This window comes from Dipodomys merriami, unplaced genomic scaffold (assembly GCF_024711535.1).
Source record: "Dipodomys merriami isolate MVZ:Mamm:240054 unplaced genomic scaffold, mDipMer1.0.p SCAF_22, whole genome shotgun sequence".
In the NCBI taxonomy this organism is placed as follows: Eukaryota; Metazoa; Chordata; class Mammalia; order Rodentia; family Heteromyidae; genus Dipodomys; species Dipodomys merriami.
Window position 1 is genome coordinate 8,454,383 of NW_027203604.1, and position 16,649 is coordinate 8,471,031.

Here is a 16,649-nt window from a genome sequence, read left to right on the forward strand (position 1 = left end):
TTATGTGATGCTGAGGAATTGAACCCAGGGCCTCATGCATGCAAGGCAAGTGGTCTACCTCTTAGCCACCTTCCCAGCCCACCCCCATTTTTCTTCAGTTGCCCATTTTTCAAACAAGAAATTAGTAAGAAAGTAGTTTTATTCTTTTCATTTTTGTTTTGCTTTATGCTCCCAAGACTTGCTGGCTTGGCTGGCATTCTACCACTTGAGCCATGCCTCCAGCATGTCATTTTGCTGGTTATTTTGGAAGTGGAGCCTCAAGGGTTTTTCTGCTTGGGCTGATCTCAAACCTCCATCCTCTGGATCTCAAGCATCCTGAGTAGTTATGATTATAGGCATCAGTCACCGGTACCCAGCAAAAGTGCAGTTCTCTACATTGATGAGGATCTGAAGTACCATCTTCCAGATTTGGGTTGCTGTGGCCACGTTCTATGATCCTAGGGTCAGCTCTGAAGTGACAAGAAATTATAAAATCCTTCCTTACATCATTGATCACAGGCTGAGATCATGCATATGGCTCTGGGAACCTACTGCCACAGCATATACCAACAAATACTATAAACAACAGTGGGAATTTCCCAAAGGAAGGGAAAACAGTTAAGTCCTTTCTTTGAATTTTTAGTGCTAATTTTCACAAAAACTGACTTCTTTTTATTATAGACTTGAATTGACTTGATTCATTTCCTTAGGAAGATTAGACAATGAAAAATATTTCTTGCCAATTATCTTGCTATAAAATTTTGGGGCTGGGCACCAGTGGCTCATGCCTGTAATCCTAGTTACTCAGGAATCTGAGATCTGAGGATCATGGTTCAAAATCAACTCAGGCAGGATTTTTTTTTTTGTCAGTTGTGGGCCTGAACTCTGGGCCTGGGCACTGTCCCTCAGCTCTTTAGCTCAAGGTTAGCCCTCAACCACTTGAGCCACAGCGCCATTTCCGGCTTTTTCTGCTTATGTGGTGCTGAAGAATCGAACCCAGGGCCTCATGCATGCAAGGCAAGTCCTCAACCACTGAGCCACCTTGCTAGTCCATGGCAGGAAAGTTGATGAGATTCTTATCTCCGATAAACTACTCAGAAAAATCCAGGCATGAACTGTGGCTCAAGTGATAGAATGCTAGCCTTGAGCACGAAGAGACTCAGGGACAGAGCCCAGTCCTGGAGTTTAGGGCCAGCAAAAAAAAAATGGGATTCATATTTAATAATTTTGCTATTCAGGGCATAAAAATTCAAAAGTCCTGAATTTATTTAGTTGCTGCTTTATCAAAAAAAAAAGAAACAAAAGTAATGTGAGTAATCTTTTTGTATGTTTTTTTTTGAGGGTGGGGGTTAGGGTACTGTTGTATTGTCCAGGCTGGTCTCAAACTCCTGGACTCAAGCAATCCTATCTCCGCTTGACTACAGATGGGATCACTGCACCTAGCTTTTGCTTTATTTTGTAGGGGCCTGAAAATCTGTTGGGTAACCAAACATGGTTGCTGTTAAACACTTGCTCCAAAGTAAGGGTAGTAATTGACATTAGTTACATGAACTAGACATAGGTTTTCTGTTTAGTATGAATTTTCTGGTGTTTAATAAGATTTGATCTGATGGTAAAGGCCTTTCCACATTCAGCACATATATATGGCTTCTCTCCTGTGTGAATCCGATGATGCTCATGGAGTTGTGACTTCTTAATGAAAGATTTCCCACAGTCACTACATTTATAGGGTTTCTCTCCAGTATGGATTCGTCTATGTCTATTTAAGTGTGATTTCTGGATAAAGGACTTCCCACATTGAGTACAAATATAAGGTTTCTCTCCTGTGTGAATTCTCTGGTGCATAATTAGTGTTGATTTTCTTGCAAAGGCTTTCCCACATTCACTGCACTCATAATGTCTTTCTCCTGTGTGGGATTGCTGATGGATATGAAGGCCTGATTTCCGAGTGAAGGCTTTTCCACAGTCACTACATTTATAGGGCTTCTCTCCAGTATGAATTTTCTGATGTGTAAAGAGATTCGATCTATCAGTGAAGGCCTTTCCACACTCAGCACATCGATATGGCTTCTTGCCTGTGTGAATCTGCTGATGGACATGGAGTTGTGATTTCTTAGTGAAGGATTTCCCACAACCACTACATTCATAAGGTTTCTCTCCAGTATGAATTCTCTCATGAGTAATAAAATGAGATTTGTGGAAGAAAGCCTTCCCACATTCTGGGCAAACATAGGGTTTTTCTCCTCTGTGGATTCTCTGGTGCATACTTAGTGTTGATTTCTGAATGAAGGCTTTCCCACATTCACTGCATTCATAATGTCTCTCTCCAGTATGGCATTTCTGATGGATCCTGAGCCGTGACTTCCAAGTGAATGATTTTCCACAGTCACTGCACTTATAGGGTTTTTCTCCAGTGTGAATTTTTTGGTGCTTAATGAGATTTGACCTGTCAGTAAAGGCCTTCCCACACACAGTACATATATAGGGTCTCTCTCCAGTGTGAATTTTGTGGTGTATAATGAGATTTGTCTTGTGAGTGAAGACCTTCCCACATTCTGAACATATAAAAGGATTCTCTCCTGTGTGGATTCGCTGATGTACATGGAGTTGTGACTTTTTTATAAAGGATTTTCCACAGTCACTGCATTCATAAGGTTTCTCTCCAGTATGAATTCTCTCATGTGTGATAAAATGTGACTTCCGGATAAAGGCCTTCCCACATTCAGTACATACATAGGGTTTTTCTCTTGTATGGATTTTCTGATGCATACTTAGTGTTGATTTTCTTGTGAAGGCCTTTCCACATTCAGTACATTTAAAGTGTTGATTGATGGCATATAATTTTTTATGTGTTTTGAGGACTGAATTCTGAGAGATGCTTTCCCCACATTTGCTGTATTCATAATGTTTTTCTCCTGCATGATTTCTTGGGCATCTGAGCAGATCAGAGTTCTGAATAAAGGTTCTTCCATACTTAGCACATTCATGGGAATTTTCCTCACTTTGAGTTTTCTGATGGTTTGACACAAGGGAAAAATCCTCCAATTCAGTACATATCCAAGGTTTCCCACCTATACAAATTCTCTGAGATATAGCAAGTTGAGATTTCTGAGCAAAGACTCTCTCATGTTTGTGACACTCAGGCTGTTTTTCTTCAGCACAAATTTCTTGATGCTTAGAGAGAGGCAAGTCGTGGGTGAAAAGTTTCACATAGTCAGAAAATGAATAAAGGTTATCCTCAGTAGGAACTTTCCAATGCTGAGTGAGAGCCTGCTTTTGACTCAGAAGGGGCTGTCTGTCTTCACAAGCATTCACAGTTGTGGGAAAATTCATATATGTAAAAATATCACTATATTCCGTCATTTCATCAACAGTTTCTGTCAGATTGTTTCTGCTGTGATTATATAAGCTTCCAAGAGGCTCTGAACTCTCTCCACATGAGTCACAGGAAGGGAATCTTTTTTCTGAAGGAGCGAGGTGTGTGTGTACAGGAACCATTTTCTGTGTCCTCATGTTCACAGTCCCTCTCACAGGCTCTTGTTGCCTTGTTGCAGAACGAAACACAACTTCCAGGTTTGCTCTGTTTTTTCTCAGATCTCCCTCTCTGTTTCTCATCTTGCCACAATTCTCTAATAGCACAATAAGAGTCATGTCCTTGGAAAAGACTAATTCTCTCAGATTGGAAAGAAACTGCTTCACAGGGTCCCTGTTGTAGATTCTCAAAACCAATGGCCTCATCTAAAAAGAAAGAAAAGATACAACTGACACACAAAAAATTAGTGGGACATGTAAGGATTGATACATTAAATTAATTAATGGTGAAAAACAAGAAATGGGTGAAGTGCTATATAAATATAACATAGATATTTAATATATATAAATATAAGTGTATCATTTCATATATAAACATAGTATGATAATATATGGCTATGAAAGTAACCCATTGCACTTATGATAAACAATAGTATTTAGATGTATTCTTCTAAGTCTTATATTAGCTCATTTAAACTATTTGCTTTTTTGTGTTTTGCATTATCAGAGATTTGAACTCAGGACTTATTTGGATTTGTTAGGATGTTAAGATATCTGAGTCATGTTTCCAACCCTCCTTTTCACTGATTGTTAGTATCGATATTATTTCCAGCTTGGGTATATTCCAGTACCTCCAATCATTTTATTTTAGGCTTACCATCATCTCTAGGATCACAGGCACATCCCTGGGTGGGAAAGTTGATGTCAGCCTGACCATTTCTATAAACTACAAATACCAACATTCTAGGGACTGGGAAGGTGGCTCAGTGGTAGAGTGTTTGCCTTGCATGCATGAGGCCCTTGGTTCGATTCCTCAGCACCATATAAACAGAAAAATCCAGAAGTGGTGCTGTAGCTCAAGTGGAAGAGTGCTAGCCATGAGCTGAAGAGCTGAAGGACAGTGCCCAGGCCCAGGGTTCAGGCCCCATGGCCAAAGTAAAAACAAAAACAAAAAAAGAAACAACCAACATTCTAGATTTTACCTATACCCCACAAATTCAAGGACAAATAGTATATTCACTAGAGTAGACACCTTTGGGAAGGATAAAAATAAATATGGGGAAAGGGGATGGAAAGGAATAAATCAAGTAAGAGGGGACCTTAAACATATTCATGATAACATCAACCACAAACTAAAGCAATAAGCATAACTCGATATCTTGCACATGAGGTATAAAAGCTGCTGTGACCTATCAAGAAGTACAAGATTAAGTTTGTGCTATGTTGCACTGGCCAAGGAAGAAGCAAATGTCCAAGTGCCCTCAAAGTCAAGTTAGAGAAGAGCACAAAGAGATAATAAAAAGCTCATTCCTAAGTGACACAGAAGGAAAATAGAGCCTATGAAAGAAAACAATGAGCAGGAGTGTGGCACACCACGGTTTGTACAGAAGGTAGATCTGTCAGTGTTCGAATATGTAAGAAAAGAAGCTAAGTCAGGGGTGCTGGCTCAAGTCTGTAGTACTAGTAACTTGAGAGGTAGAGATCAGGGGATGGAAGTTCAAGGCAAGTCCTGGCAAAAAGAAATTTACAAGATGCACTCTCAACCACTACGCTAGCTGGGCATAGTGGTGCTCCTCAGCCATGGGGAAGCAGGAAACTACAACTGTTATCCCCAGTGACACCAGGAAGCACAAGCAGGAGGGTCGCAGCCCAAGCCCAGGCATAAAGTGTGACCTCACATCAAAACCAACCAATGGGCCAGGTGGTGGTGGCTCATCCCTGTAATCCTAGCTATTCAGGAGACTAAGATCTAAGAGTTGTGCTGCAAAACCAGCCCAGGCAGAAAAAACCCATGAGACTCTTTCTCTAATTAATGACAAAAAAGCTGGAAACAGAGCTGTGACTCAAGTGGTAGAATACTAGTCTTGAGCAAACAGTCCAAGCAAGAAAGTAAGGCCCTGAGTTAAAGCTACATGTGTGAGTATACACACACACACACATACACACACAAAAGAAAAAGAAGAAAGAAAAGAAAAAAAGGATATTAGATAATCTAGGGTTTTGCCAAAGTAAATTAAGCAAATTATAATAAATTCTCTCATAAGAAGTGAAGCAGCCTGGTGCTGGTGGCTCACACCTGTAATCCTAGCTACTCAGGAGGCTGTGATCTGAGGATCATGGTTCAAAGCTAGCCCAGGCAGGGAACTCCAGAAAATCTGAAGTGGCATTGTGGCTCAAGTGGCTTCAGGGACAGCACCCAGGCCCAGAGTCCAAGCCCCACGACTTACCTCCCCTCCACCCCCCAAAACAGTGAAGCAAAGCTAGATGCCAGGGACTCACGCCTAGAATGCTAGCTACTTAGAAGGCTAAGATCACAGCTTGGGCAGGAAAGTCTGTGAGACTCTTGTCTCCAATTAACCAGTCAAAAACCAGAAGTGGAGCTGTGGCTCAAAATGGTAGAGTGCTAACTTTAAGCAAAAAGAGCTCAGAGACAGTGCCCAGGTCCTGAATTCAAGCCTCATAATCAAAAAAAAAAAAAAAAAAAAGATGAATGAATGAATGGATGAATAAATGAATTTAAAAAGTCAAGCAAAGGAGGCATTGGAAGGAATGTAGTTTTGGAAAGCAGTATTTAAACATTCAAGGGTCTATATCAACACTATCCAAGCAATTCTGAAAGTTCCAAACATAAGAAGGAAAAGTCCTATTCTTGGCATTGAAAATATCCAACCTTTCCCAGCACAAGTACTGGGCCATTGTACTATCTTCTGAGTTCTTGGCTCTTGACTTACTTAAACATCTTGGACTTGAGATTTTACCATCTAACACACATAGCTCTTTTCCTTACTCCAAGTTGAAGATGTATTCCAGTTTGGGAACTTGACACTCTATGGACAAGAAAGAATAAAGGACTTGGTTTCAGAGGCCATGCAATGAAACATGCCATGTGTCCCTCAGAGATGTTTACTGGGAACAGAAGTATATTCACCAAAGCCAAGAGATATTATTAAGAATATGGGACAAAATTAAAATAAAACCGTCACTTCAAATGCCCTACAGATTTTAGAAGTTCCACATACCTCAGAAAAGTCAGATTTCAAAAATCCCACTAAGAAAGAAAGTACAATAATGTGTGTAGGTGAAGTTGTTATACAGCGGTAGGGCTGTACTTACCCACGGAGATCAGGTTGAAATAGTTGTCCAGCATCACATCCCTGTACAGGTTTTTTTGAGCAAGGTCCAGGTGTTGCCATTCCTCCCTGCTGAAGGTTATAAGGACATCCTGGAAGGACACTGATCCCTGAAAAAAAGAACAAAAACAAATAATTATCTCACAGAAAGGATCAAGACTACAGCATTGAAACAAGGTGTTCAAGACCTCACTTCTGTGTGTGTCTGACTGTGTGTGTGTATGTGTGTGTGTGCCAAAACTGGAGCATGAACTTCAAGGCCTTGTGCTATAGCTTGGCTTTTTCTCTCAAAACTGGCATTCAGCCACTTGAGCCACATCTCTACTTCTAGCTTTTGCTGGTTAATAGGAGATAAGGGTCCTTCAAACATGTCCATCTGGGCTGGCTTTGAACTGTGATCTTCAGATCTCAGCCTCTTCAATAGCTAGGAATACAGGCATGAACTAATGATACCCAATTAGGAATCACTTAACACAGCGGGTGCCAGTGGCTCATGCCTGTAATCCTAGCTACTCAGGAGACTGAGATCTGAGGATCGAGGTTCAAAGCCAGCCCGGGTAGGAAATTCTGTGAAACTTTTATTTCCCAATAAACCACCAGAAAACCGGAAGTGGTGCTGTAGCTCAAGTGGTAGCTAGCTTTCAGCTAGCTTTGAGCTGAACTGCTGAGGGACAGCACTCAGGCTCCATGACCAACAAAAAAAAAGGAATAACTTAATGGTATATGATATTTAAGTTCCCATTAAACACCCATATTTACATTGAAAAATTGTGTTGAAATTATCATGCTACAGTAGTCCTTTTTCAAATTAGTGTGTCAGTTACCCAGGAATAAGCTACAAAAAGTTCCCAAGCTGTACATATTTCTATGCAATTTTCTCTGTATGCCATATTCTAATAATAGCTCATTCAATAAAAGAAATATAACATGACATTCATTTCACATTCAATTATCAACTAAGTTAATTTGTTATTTAAAAACAACCATTAAAATTGGCTGTTTAAGCTAGACAGCAGTGGCTCCCACCTACAATCCTAGTTACTTAGCAGGCTGAGATTTGAGGATCCTATTTGGAGCCATCCTGATAGGCAGATAAATCCAAGAGGACTTGTATCTTCAATTAACTGCAAAAAGCTGGAAATGAACACACAGATTAAATGGGAGACTGTGGGTGAGCCAGAAAGCCAAGCAAGAGCACAAGACCCCGCGTTCAAGCCCCAGTACTAACACAAATACATTCCTATTCTGGGAAGCAGAGGCAGGAGGATTACTACATAGCAAGTTCAAGGCAAACAAAAAAAAAGGCTGTTTTTTTCAAAACAGTAGTACTGGTATATGGGTAGACATAGAACAAAGGAACATAAATGAGAATCCATAAATAAACTTTTATATTTATTGTCACTATTCACTAAGGGACTAAAAACAAATTTAAAAGTAAGTAATAAAGAGTCTTTTTTTTTTTTTTTTTTTGGGTCCAGTCATGGGGCCTGAACTCTGAGCCTGGCCGCTGTCCCTCAGCTCTTCAGCTCAAGGCTAGCGCTCTACCACTTGAGCCACAGCACCACTTCCGGCTTTTTTCTTTTTGCTTATATGGTGCTGAGGAATCGAACCCAGGGCCTCAGGCATGCAAGGCAAGCGCTCTACCATTGAGCCACCTTCCTAGCCCCCTACTTTTTTTTTTGGTCCAGTTGTGGGGCCTGAACTCTGGGCCTGGGCGCTGTCCCTCAGCTCTTCATCTCAATGCTAGCGCTCTACCACTTGAGCCACAGCACCACTTCCGGCTTTTTTTTCTTTTGCTTATATGGTGCTGAGGAATCGAACCCAGGGCCTCAGGCATAAGCGCTCTACCACTGAGCTACCTTCCCAGCCCAGTAATAAATAGTCTTTTAAGCTGGACACCAGTGGTTCATGCCTGTAATCTTAGCTATTCAGGAGGCTGAGATCTGAGAATCACAGTTAGAAGCCAGCTAGGGCAGGAAAGTCCATGAGACTCTTATCTCCAATGAACCACCAAAAAGCTGGAATTGGAGCATGGCTCAAGTGGTAGAATGCTACCCTTGAGCACAAAAGCTCAGGGATCGTGTCCAAACATTGAATTCAAGCCCCATGACTGACAGAAAAAAAAAGTGAATAGACTACTCATGGATTGGGAGAAAAAAAATTCAAATCATATATTTGTATCTAAAAATATAGAAAGAAGATTCATAACAACAAAAAGTCAACCCAATTAAAATGGGAAAATGATCCAAATATGTGTGTGGATAGATAGATAGATAGATAGATAGATAGATAGATAGATCCAATAAAGACATACAACCACAAACAGCTGGGTGCCAGTGGCTCATGCCTGTAATTCTAGCTACTCAGGAGGCTGAGATCTGAGGATTGTGGTTGAAAGTCAGCCCGGGCAGGAAAGACCATGAGACTCTTCAATAAACCACCAGAAAACCGGAAGTGGTGCTGTGGCTCAAGTGGTAGAGCACTCGCCTTGAGCTGAAGAGCTCAGGGACAGCACCCAAGCGCAGAGTTCAAGCCCCATGATGGATTTAAAAAAAGAAAAAAGAATAAAAGACATATAAACAGCTAAAGCACATGGAATAATAAAGCACCATTAGCCATCTCAGGGAACTGTAAGTCAGAAATCACAAAGAGATGACCCTTTAAATTCACTAAGAGTACTATAATTTAAAAAGTGCTTATGGAGCTGGGAAAGTGGCTCAGTGGTAGAGTGCTTGTGGCTTATACCTGTAATCCAAGCTACTCAGGAGGCTAGGGTCTGAGGATTGATGTTTGAACCAGCCCCAGCAGAAAAGTCTGTGAGATGCCCATCTCTAATTAATCACAAAAAAGCTGGAAGTGGAGCTGTGGTTCAAGTAGTAGAGTGCCAGCCTTAAGGAAAAAAAAAAACAGTGAAGTGAAAGCAAGAGGCCCTGAGTTCAAGCCTCACTACAACACACACACACACACACACACACACACACACACACACACACACACACACAGATAGAAAATGTAAACAATAGTATAAACATTAAAGAAGTTTAATTTGTACCTTTATAACTGCCAAAAAAAGGATCTCTGGGCATACATTGTTTCACTGGAGAATTCTGCCAAATATGTAAAGAAATACCCCAAAAGCCAGGAGTATAGTGCAGTGGTAGAGGCCTTGCCTAGAATGCATGAGGCTCTGGTTTCAATCCTAGCATACTACCAATACTTCCCCCTACCTACACTCCCTGAAAAAACCCAGATTTTTTTTTTTTTTTTTTTTTTTGGTTGGTCGTGGGGCTTGAACTCTGGGCCTGGGTGCTGTCCCTCAGCTCTTCAGCTCAAGGCAAGCACTCTACCGCTTGAGCCACAGTGCCACTTCCGGTTTTCTAGTGGTTTATTGGAGATAAGAGTCTCACAGCTTTCCTGCCTGGGCTGGCTTTGAACCATGATCCTCGGATCTCAGCCTCCTGAGTAGCTAGGATTACAGGCATGAGCCACTGGCGCCCGGCTAAACCCAGAAATTTTATAGAATCTATTTCAGAAAACAGAGAAGGGAATATTTCCTAATTAATTCTATGAGGTCAGATTGCCTTGATTAGAAAAGTCCAAAAAATTTGGACAAAGTACAAAAAAAGTAAACACAAATTAATCTCTGGCAGAATAATATAAAACCACACATTACAAATTCATTTATGAATTAAATTTTACCATGATATCCAAACCAAAAACAACACAGCAAGAGAAAAGAGCAAGGGCAATAGCTCTTAAAATTTGATGGAAAAATCCATAACAAGCCAGGTGTTGGTAGCTCATGCCTGTAATCCTAGGTACTTGGGAGGCTGAGATCTCAGGATCATGGTTTGAAGCCAGCCTGGGGAGGAAAATATGTGAAACTCTTACTTCCAATTAACTACCAGAAAACTGGAAGTAGTGCTGTGGCTCAAAGTGATAGAGCACTAGCCTTGAGTGCAAAAGCTCAGGGAATAGCACCCAGACCCTGAGTTCAAGACCCATGACCAACCAAAAAGAAAACAAAACCAATGAATGACACCAGGAGGCCCTTAGTTCAAGCTCCAGTACTGACATACACACACAAATTATTTTTCTCCAATATCAAGAGCCAGGAAATCAGTATCACTGGTGAGTTATGTTTTAATAATATATCCCATGTCTCTAATTGCCACTATTGGAAGATCAAAGACAATTGTATAGTTCAAAGTTTGTTGCCATGTGTGACAACCACAAGACTCACAAGTCTTTATCTTCCAGTTTGACTTGGAGCTGATAGTTTCTTCTTGTTTTCTCTGATCTTAGGTTTTTATTTATGTATACTGGTCTATCTTACTATATGGTGTGTTAGAAGCCTCCTAGAATCCACAAGAAAAACAAAACAACACAACAAATAGATGAAACAAATAAGAACTCACCAGTGACTTGTTCATTGCTGGCTCTTCTGGAAAAGGGGCAGTGATCTGACAAAACAGAGCAGTGCAGGTGAGAAGAGAAAGTGGCAGTGTCATACATGAACACAGCCATCGTTTGAAGCCTAAGTGCCTCAAACATAGGCATCCCTTCCTTTTGTGTGTGTGTGCCAGTACTGGGGCTTGAAACTCAGGGCATCCTGATCTCACTTGGCCTTAAATCAAGGCTGGTGCTCTACCATTTGAGCTGTACCTCCAGCTGGACTTCCAGCTGTTTGTTGGTTAATTGGAGATAAGAGTCTCATGGGCTTTTCTGCCTGGACTGCCTTCAAACCATGATCCTCAGATCTCAGCCTCCTGAGTAGCTAGGATTGATTACAGGCTAAGCCACACCTTTCTAGAACTACATAAATTGACAAATCATCTGAGGTTGAGTAAGGACTTAAAGGCAGGAGGTTTACCACAACAATAACTAAGCAATAACTAAGGTTAGAAACACCTTAGCACTCAATGGTGTAGAATGCTATTATACACAATTCCAAAACACAGACTGTTACATGAAATTAAAATACTATAGAAAAACTATAAATGCCAAGTAAAAATTAAAATATAATCTGGGTACTGGTGGGTCACACCTGTAATCCTAGCTACTCAGTAGGCTGAGATCTGAGGATCATAGCTAGCTAAGAGAAGTCCATGACACTATTATCTCCATTTAACTACAAAAAAAAAAAAACAACTGTAAGTGGAGCTGTGGCTCAAGTGGTACAGTGCCAGTTTTAAGCCCCGGTACCAGCATGTTTCCTTCCTTCCTTCCTTCCTTCCTTCCCTCCCCTCCCTCTCTCCCTCCTTTCCTTCCTCTTTCTTTTTCTCTTTCAAGAAAACAAAATTAACAGTTATGAATTACAGGCTTGTGATTCATGTTTACTGTAAAGTGGAAGTTAAAATTGTCTAAAACTTTAAGCTTAGTAATTCTGAATACTGAAACATACACTTAAGACACAGTAAAAAAGTTCAGTATTGACCATAACAATTTTCATCTTTCCTCAGATTAGCTATGTTGCAGGAGTGTACCTAATCAATGAGCATATTTAGGTTAAATCAGTTTCACTTTGTTAAATGTTGTTCATAAATATGACAATACACTGAAAATTTCAGATGCATGTTAAGAAACATGCTCTTCTGTGAAACTCAGATATAGGGACTATGGCTACAATTCAAAGTAAAAACATTGGCATGCTTGTTAATTCTTGCTTTTTGGTTTACTATACTATAAGGCATGTTCATGTGTATTTTCCTCTTTTTTTTTTTTGTAAGAACTGGGACAATTTTGAGATGTAATACCAACTTTAGAAATTTGGTCATGTCGCCAGGTGCCAGAGGTTCATATCTGTAATCCTAACTACTCAGGAGGCTGAGATCTGAGGATCATGGTTCAAAGCCAGCCCGGGCAGGAACATCATGAGACTCTTATCTCCAATTAACCACTAGAAAAATGGAAGTGGTGCTGTGGCTCAAGTGGTAGAGCCTTGAGCTGAAGAGCTCAGGGCTAGTGCCCAGGCCCAGAGTTCAAGACCCATGATTGAGAAAGGAAGGAAGGAAGGAAGGAAGGAAGGAAGGAAGGAAGGAAGGAAGGAAGGAAGGAAAGAAGGAAGGGAGAAAGAAGGAAAGAAATTTGTGTTGTTTGTATGAAAATCAGAGTCTTTGATTTAAATCTTTCCTGTATTGTGATTTCCATTGTTAAAATATATATTCCTTTAAAAAAATGACAAAAAAAAAAAAAAAGGCTGGGAAGGTGGCTAAGTGGTAGAGTGCTTGCCTAGCATGCATGAAGCCCTGGAGTTTGATTCCTCAGCACCACATAAACAGAAAAATCTGGAAGTGGTGCTGTGGCTCAAGTGGTAGAGTGCTAGCCTTGAGCTGAAGAGCTGAGGGACAGTGCCCAGCCCAGAGTTCAGGCCCCATGACCGAAAAAAAATGACAAAAAAAGTTAAAATAAAACCTTTTTTATTTATAGTACACTGTGTACACACACACACACACACACACACACACACACACACACACACACAGGTAAATTCATTCATGTGCATAGAAGTTATCTGGAAGGAAAAACAGTAACATTTTAAAATAATATTATACTTTGGTTATGGTACATTTGATACTTATATTTTTTTCCTGTTTTTCATTGTTGGTGTGTGTGTGTGTGTGTGTGTGTGTGTGTGTGTGCCAGTGTGTGTGTGTGTGTGTGTGTGTGTGCCAGTCCTGGGGCTTGAACTCAGGGCCTGAGTACTCTCCTGAGCTTCTTTTCCTCAAGGGTAGCACTCTACCACTTGAGCCACAGTGCCACTTCTGACTTTTTCTGTTTATGGGGTGCTGAGGAATTGTGTGTACTGAGAGCTTCATGCATGTTAGGCAAGCACTCTACCACTAAGCCACATTCCCAGCCTCTTTGTTGTGGTTTTTTGTTTGTTTGTTTGTTTTTTGGGGTCCAGTCATGGGGCCTGAACTCTGGGCCTGGGCGCTCTCCCTCAGCTCTTCAGCTCAAGGCTAGCGCTCTACCACTTGAGCCACAGCGCCACTTCTGGCTTTTTTCTTTTTGCTTATGTGGTGCTGAGGAATCGAACCCAGGGCCTCTGGCATGCAAGGCATGCGCTCTACCACTGAGCCAACTTCCCAGCCCCTTTGTTGTGGTTTTAATGTTTATATTCTTATTTGCCTGCACAAAGCAAAAGAACTTTAAAGCATACAATTTCTTCCCAATGTTTTTACACTAGGATTTTGTGACTAACTTAGGTTGTGAAAAATAATCACAAAAACACCAATAATGGGGGCTTTCTAGTTTTCTCAAGGTTATTTTTCATACATAGTTCTAAAAAGAAATTTTTCAGTGGAAATTGGCTAGAATGTGCTAGCCGATCACATTCTTAACAGTGGAACCAAGTCACCAAATGACTGTGGCCATTGCTCTCCAAATGTTTTAGACAACTATCTAACAAGGAAATGTTAAATAATTAGCAGGAGAAACGTATATATACCAGGTGCTGGTGGCTTACTCTTGTAATCCTAGTTACTTAAAGGGATGAGATATTAAAATCATAGTTGGAAGCTAGTCTGGACAGGAAAGTCCATGAGACTCTTATCTCTTAATTACCTACCAAAAAGCTGGAAGTAAAGATGAGGGTCAAGTGATAGAACACCAGTCTTGAGCAAAAAAGCACTAACTGATGTTAGCCTAACGTCCTCCATCTCAGGAGCCACTCTGCTATCTTAGGCCCTGCTGTAAAGCATGGCCTTGCCCTGAAATCTGGTGACACAATCCCTTCCCCAAAATTAGCTAGCTCAGGCTTTATGTCATTGGGTGACACAGGCAGCTGCAACCATAAACCTTAGACCTGCCATAACAAAATCCTGACTCATGCACCTCACAAACTATCTCACACAAACCAGACTGCAGAGTACTCCCCACCCCTAGTGACATTCCCGCCCCCCAGCCATATAAACCTCTTTGCTCAAGGAGAAGTGCTATGGCTACCCAAGAGGGTCAGCCTGTCAGCTTGCTTCCAGTAAACTTTGTTGTATGTGACTTGGTATCCATGTGGTCTTCTGGGCTGAGGCTTTCATTTGAGAATTCAAGGTCCCGGTACTGGTACCAAAAATATGTTGCCTTACCTTTATACTTTCTACTTGTATATCTTATGCCTAAATGAGTCATATAAATCTTCAAAAAATCAATATTTAATCTCAGAAAGTTAATAGTAATTTTGTATCATTTCAACACCATTTATTGTTATTACAAAATCTGTAATGTACACAAAGTACAATGATGATATCAGACATTATCTGACTCCACAGTCTCTCCAATTACACCCAGTGGGGGCACCATCAGTTCTCACTCATTAACCCATTTCAACTGTCATTTGGTGCAGTGACCCAACTGCAGAAGCCTCAGAGTCACCATTTCCCATGCTCTACTGTAGTCAGGGATTATAGCACCTCCAAGGCTTCTTCTGGCACTCCTTATTCAATCTCATGTCCCCATCATGAGCTTCCATGCTTACATTAATATCCACCACCCATCTCCACAAGTCATCATGAGATGCCCAGCTCCAGACACACCTGCAACCCATCATCAACACAACTAAACCTGAACCATTAGTCAGGCTTCCCCAACACTTCTGCACACACACACACACACACACACTCACACACAGAGTGATGTAGTTAGGGCAACTGAGCATCTAATACAAGACTTTAGAAAATAAAGGTAAGAACAAAAAATTACAGCAAAGGGAGAAAGATAAAAATAATTACACGAGGGGCTGGGAAGGTGGCTCAGTGGTAGAGGGCTTGCCTTGCATGCGTGAGGCCCTGGGTTCGATTCCTCAGCACCACATAAGCAAAAAGAAAAAAGCTGGAAGTGGCGCTGAGGCTCAAGTGGTAGAGTACTAGCCTTGAGCTGAAGAGCTGAGGGAGAGTGCCCAGGCCCAGAGTTATGACCGGACCGCCCCCTAAAAAAAATTACACAAGAAATAAAATCAATATAAAATGAGTTACAGAATATAAACACACAGAGCCAGTGTTTCAAATTGGTCAATGAAGTGGATAACCCTTAAAATGCCTGATATTTAAAAGAAGAGAAAGAATGACATATAAATATAATAATTGGCCGGGAGTCAGTGGCTCATACCTGTAATCCTATCTACTTAGGAGGCTGAGATCTGAGGACTGCGGTTCAAAGCCAGCCCAGGCTCTTATCTCCAATTAACCACCAAAAATCCGGAAATGGTGCTGTGGCTCAAGTGGTAGAGTGTTTGCCTTGAGCTGAGGAGCTGAGGGGCAGCGCCCAGCCTGAGTTCCAAGCCCCGCAACCGACCAAAATAATATAACATATATAATAATTGGAATGACAAAGGCAATACTAATGAGGATATGGAAGAGAGCAAAATAAGGTAAATAGGAACTCGCACGCGAGCCCATGAGATCATATATATACATAGGTATACAGATAAATTTGATCTTTGGCGAATATGCCACGATCCTGAGTCAGAACCTTAAGTGGGTCGCCATCACTCATCCCTGTCCCGTGACCTGGTCCCCATGGCCGTCAGCTCCCACTTCTTCAGCTGGTCTCCCCCCCCCCCCCCCCCCCCGCATACCCAACATCCACGGCCCCTCCTCCCCTCCCCCCCCCCCCCCCCCCCCCGTCACTGCCCCAGGGCGCACCTCGGACTGCGGAGACCCTTCTTGGAGGAGCGCGGAACGCTCCACACCCTGCACTCACCTGTTCCCCTCCGCGCTCTCTGCCGCAGGCCGTGACCCGAGAGGCCCCAACTACACCGTCACCGGCTTCATTTTAACAACAGCCCGTGGATTCCTGGGGGTGGGGGGCGGAACGCGAGCTTCAGGTGCGCATGCGCACTACGAAACCGCTTGTACGGACCAGTGGTCAACACGGTGCTCCGCTAATCTCATTGCAGATTGGGTGCTGAGGTTCAGCGCCAAGATGGCGGCGCCCGGAGGACACTGCAGTCTGTAGGCGGCCCTGCTCGGAGTGACGCGGCGACGGTGGGGGTGAGCCACTGGAGGTGCCAAT

The 16,649-nt window shown here is 41.9% G+C and overlaps 1 protein-coding gene across 1 annotated transcript; it reads right to left on the minus strand.

The window, feature by feature from the left end:
- Positions 1 to 121: 121 nt before the first annotated feature.
- On the minus strand, positions 122 to 16,503 carry Znf484 (zinc finger protein 484). Its single transcript, XM_070033261.1, is given in 6 exon segments — positions 122 to 3,481; positions 3,483 to 3,717; positions 6,243 to 6,338; positions 6,625 to 6,751; positions 11,060 to 11,104; positions 16,338 to 16,503. Coding segments are annotated over 5 exon segments (2,424 nt in total). The 5' UTR covers positions 11,075 to 11,104; positions 16,338 to 16,503; the 3' UTR covers positions 122 to 1,530.
- Between the last annotated feature and the right edge of the window lie 146 nt (positions 16,504 to 16,649).